Here is a 4,052-nt window from a genome sequence, read left to right on the forward strand (position 1 = left end):
CCGCAAGCAGGCAGGAATCGGGGCCAGTCTGTGGTTTGTGTCAAGTCCTTTTTTATTCTGTTCCCACAGAAACACCTGGTGAGGGGGCAGCTTCTGGGAGGGAGTCACGACACAGTGGCGGGGGCGGTACGGCACGGTACGGCACGGTACGGCACGGTACGGGGTCACTACGGGTGGCACAGAGCACAGCAGACACGCACACCGTCACAATGTTCAGAGGGAGCGCACCCGGCGTCGCACTTACTGCCGCAAACGGTGCCCGGGGCTCGGCCACCCTCGACGCCTCGTCTTTACAGCCCCCTCCGTCCCCCCAGCCCCGGCCGGCAGACTGCCACGATTTTGGGCTGGAGGCCTGGCCCGGCAGGGTGGGCTACAGGCCTCCGGTCCGGGCGGGCAGAGAGGCGAGGTGGCGGATGCGCTCGGGCGGCGAGACGGGCCCCGGCGGGGGTCTCGGTCCCGCGTGCGATTGACACACTGTACAAGTATTTACAGCGCGAGGAGCGGCGGGGGCCGGAGGCCCGGAGGAGGCACCCTCAGGCTATGCACTTGTCATCGGCGGGGAGAGGTGGCGGGTGTGCGCGGGGCCAGGGGTCTCCTCCGTGGGGCTGCCGCACGGGAACGCCGCGCTCCCCCCCCCCATCCCCCAGCCGCCGGCCTCTCCCCCAGCCTTGGGCACAGGCAAAGCCCCCTGCGAGGGACCTGCCACAGAGCGTGGGCTTCCCACGGCGACCGGGTCCTCGATAACAAGTGCATAAATCTGCTAAGAGCTTTCAGTACAGTGATGGACTGATGGAAAAGAAAAAAAGAAAAGTCCAGGCAAAGAACAGCAAGCACCGAAAGGCGGGTGGAACCGTGCAGAGAAGTAGCAAGCCATGCTCTACGACGGGACAGACGGTCACGGGCGCTAGGGCTGCCCTTTGGCAAAGTGGCCCTCCGTGGGTCGAACATGCCACGAATTCATACGCACGGGTGGTCGATAAAGAGTAGTTATCGGGTCGCTCGGCGGCACGCTTTGCGATGAAACCCTTAGGCGCGACATTGAACTGATTAGCTATTCACAGGTCTTGTTCTGGAGTCGTGTTATTTCGTTGCATAGAACATCAGGCGGGTGAGCGGGCGGCTGCCACCCGCTGCGGGGGGCACCGGGGGGGGTGCCGCCGGCGCGGGGAGGCGGTGGGGCGCGGGTGGCGCGCGGCTGTACGCTGGCGAGCCCCCTCCTCGGGCTGCCTCCCCCCCTCCCGGGGAACCCCCTCCTGGCAGGGCGAGCGGGCTTTGGCCGCCGGCCGCTGCGCCGGCCGTCCCCGTGTCCCCGCGAAATGGCTTGAGAAGGACTTGGATTGCACAGTAAGAGGAAGGATACTGCCGGAGGCAAAGCTCTCCTGATCTTGTTCCACGGGATTTGTGCTCTTTTGTAGCCTCCTGCACTCTATTGCTTCTACAGACGACAGCCCGTGTGCTAACTCATCGCACAAAGCAAAGAGGGAAGAGGATTTGGTATAAAGTTTAGAAAAAAAACCAAACCCCAAACCAAAATAAAGTGAACCCAAAGAAACTGAGAAAAAAGGACCCCCCCCGACGACGCCCACTGCCCCCCCCAGTGCGGATGAGGTATACACAGAAATCAAAGTGGGATGATTAAGGCTGTTCTCGAAAGAAAAGGGGTGCCCGGCGGCGGGCGCGCTGGCTGTGTGGCGAGGGCGAGCGCGGCCCTTTCAATGCTTCCAATGGCTTTGGGGCGACGCCGCGCGCCAGGATGCGCGCCCAGCCGGCGGCCACGTCGGCAAAGGCCGGCCGCACCGCCTGTCAGAGTCCTATGGCCTCGTATTTCGGTAGTGAAACAGTGTTAGGTCCTAGCTGACGCGCTCCGGGGGCTCCCTGGCGGGGCCGGGAGCGGGCTGCAGTGCGGGGGGCGCGGGGACGGCCCCGGCGGGGCAGACGGGGTCGGGAAGGAGGAGCGGCGCCTGCGGCACCCAGCCCTCGGCTCGTGGAGGGGGAAAAACCTATGAAGAGGCCAGAGCTGGGGTTTGGAGGGAGCAACTCTGCGTATAATCTTGAGAAAGGGCCGCGGCCCACCTACGGGGCCTGACCCGACGGTCCGGATCAGGCCCGTCCCCTCGGGGCGGCTGCCCGGGCTCGCCGTGTGCCGCGCCGGAGCTGCTCGCCAGGCGTGGGGGGCGTCCGCCCCGGGGTGTCCGCCGGGCCCCCGCTCGGCCGCCGTTTGGTCCAGCATCCAGGGATCGCCCTGCTTTCAAAAGCTTGCGAGAGACAGAGAGAGACGTGTTAGCCCGAGCGGCGACGTCCCCGCGGACGGGACCCTGCCGAGCGGCAGTGCCGGCCTGAGCAAATGGGCAGTGGCGAGCCAAGAGGCGCTGCCGGCAGAGCAGCTGCTGCCGCCCCCGCGCTGGACGGACTCCCGGAGCAGAGCTCAGGCAGCCCAAACCTTCCCCGCAAACCCAGGGTCTGCACCAGCATCCGCAGGGCATCGGCCCACGCGGCGCTGCCGAGATCGGGGAACGAGGCCAAGCCCCCACACCTTGGCTTGGGGCCGGCGCTTGGGGATGAAGACGGGGACGAGTGGGCCAGTGGGAAGGGGACGGGACTGCACTGTGTCCTTCTCACCCTGGGGGAGGGAGTGTGGCAGGGCAGGGCTCAGCGGGTGCCGAGGGGGACAGCAGTGCCATGGGAGCCCCGGAGATGCCATGATGGAGGGGACCGGTATGTGGCTGTGCCCCAGATACTCACCGTTATACTCAGAGTCTGGCGCCGCGTGCTGAATTCACTGGCTTCTTCATAGGTTTTTCCACTGCAACGACTCAATCTCCACTCGTTTCCCAAACTCCTGTGACAGGAGCGAGCGGGAGGGCGTCAGGGACAGCCGGGGCAGTGAGAGCCCGCGGCACAGCACCCGGAGCCGGCTGCACTCACCTTGTGCCGTTCTCTCACCAGAACGAAGTGAACTTCTTGCCAAAAGCCGACACCGCTGCGGGGAAGCCGGGAGAGGCGTCAGCACGGTGCAGCTGCCCTGGCCCCTCCCTGGGCCCCAAACGGTGGGATCACCGCATCCCGCCGGCTGCACCCCGCCACCCCCATGGCGCCCGACCCATCTCGGTGCAGAAGAGCATCACCACCCTGTCCCCCTCCCTGGGAGCAGCCCTCACCTTCAGTCAGTTTGCCAGCTTGTTCTGCTGCCCCCCCCGGCAGGATTTTGGAGAAAACGCTCTCTCCTTCCCCCCCGGGCTGCCCCGTGGCTGTGCCGGCAGGACCACGTGGCCCGGCTGCCCTTGGACCGGCCTTGCTGTCTGCTGGGGGACAAATGAAGCCACCGTTAGCAGGGGACGGGCCCGGCCGGGGGAGCTTGGCCGAGCCCCCAGGGTGTCAGGCAGCAGGCGAGGGGTGGGACGGCACCGTGCTGCTGGGCCCACTGACCTGCTGCTCCCAGGGGCTGCGCTGCAGGCACTCTCCCTGGCTGCTGTGGCACTTTCGCTGCAGGTTTGGATGCATCTGTCTGCTCCGCTTTTGGCTGGAACGGGGAAAACAGCTCTCTCAGGGCTCGCCCTCCTGGCAGAGCATCCTCTGGGGGTGGCCCAGGCCAGGAGGCAACACCGAAATCCCCAAACACTGCTCCACAGCCCCAAAATAGGCAGGAAGGAATCCAGGGCACAGGGATGTCCTCTCCTGGGTCCCCTTGAGGGGATGGCTACTCCCATGGCACCCAACGGCAGCCGTAGTAGGCACATGGGTGGGATACAGCTTGGCCCGTGGCTCCCATCCCCAACCCTTCCCCTGCCAGCCCCTGGCCGTGGCCAGACAGGCTGGTCCCCGGCAGAGCCGTGGAGTCAGGAGGCAGCCAAGGCAGCTGAGCCCGTACTTACCGCCGGCGCTGGGTGCCCACCCGGCTGCGTGTGGGTCGTGGCTGGTGCCTTCCCCGCCGCCTGGGCTGGCCCCGGCTGCTGCTGCGGTGGTCGGGATGATGGGGGTCCCTGCGTCCTGCCCCTGGCCTCGGGCTGCACTGAGCCCGCCGGCTGGGCAGCCTGCCGCGCCGCCGGCTGCTG

General features: G+C 66.5%; 1 protein-coding gene across 1 annotated transcript in view; it reads right to left on the minus strand.

Moving 5' to 3' along the window:
• Positions 1–1,850: 1,850 nt before the first annotated feature.
• The window catches only part of BSN (bassoon presynaptic cytomatrix protein), a 71,471-nt gene continuing 69,269 nt past the window's right edge, over positions 1,851–4,052 (minus strand). Inside the window, exons 8-14 of the mRNA XM_010561620.1 lie at positions 3,427–3,520; positions 3,159–3,302; positions 2,944–2,980; positions 2,743–2,839; positions 2,534–2,620; positions 2,078–2,242; positions 1,851–2,000 (exon numbers count right to left, since the gene is read on the minus strand). Of these exons, the coding sequence (XP_010559922.1) occupies positions 1,851–2,000; positions 2,078–2,242; positions 2,534–2,620; positions 2,743–2,839; positions 2,944–2,980; positions 3,159–3,302; positions 3,427–3,520 (774 nt within the window). The remainder of the gene's footprint in view (positions 2,001–2,077; positions 2,243–2,533; positions 2,621–2,742; positions 2,840–2,943; positions 2,981–3,158; positions 3,303–3,426; positions 3,521–4,052) is intronic.

Source organism: Haliaeetus leucocephalus, unplaced genomic scaffold, assembly GCF_000737465.1.
Source record: "Haliaeetus leucocephalus isolate CR32 unplaced genomic scaffold, Haliaeetus_leucocephalus-4.0 Scaffold148, whole genome shotgun sequence".
Classification (NCBI taxonomy): Eukaryota; Metazoa; Chordata; class Aves; order Accipitriformes; family Accipitridae; genus Haliaeetus; species Haliaeetus leucocephalus.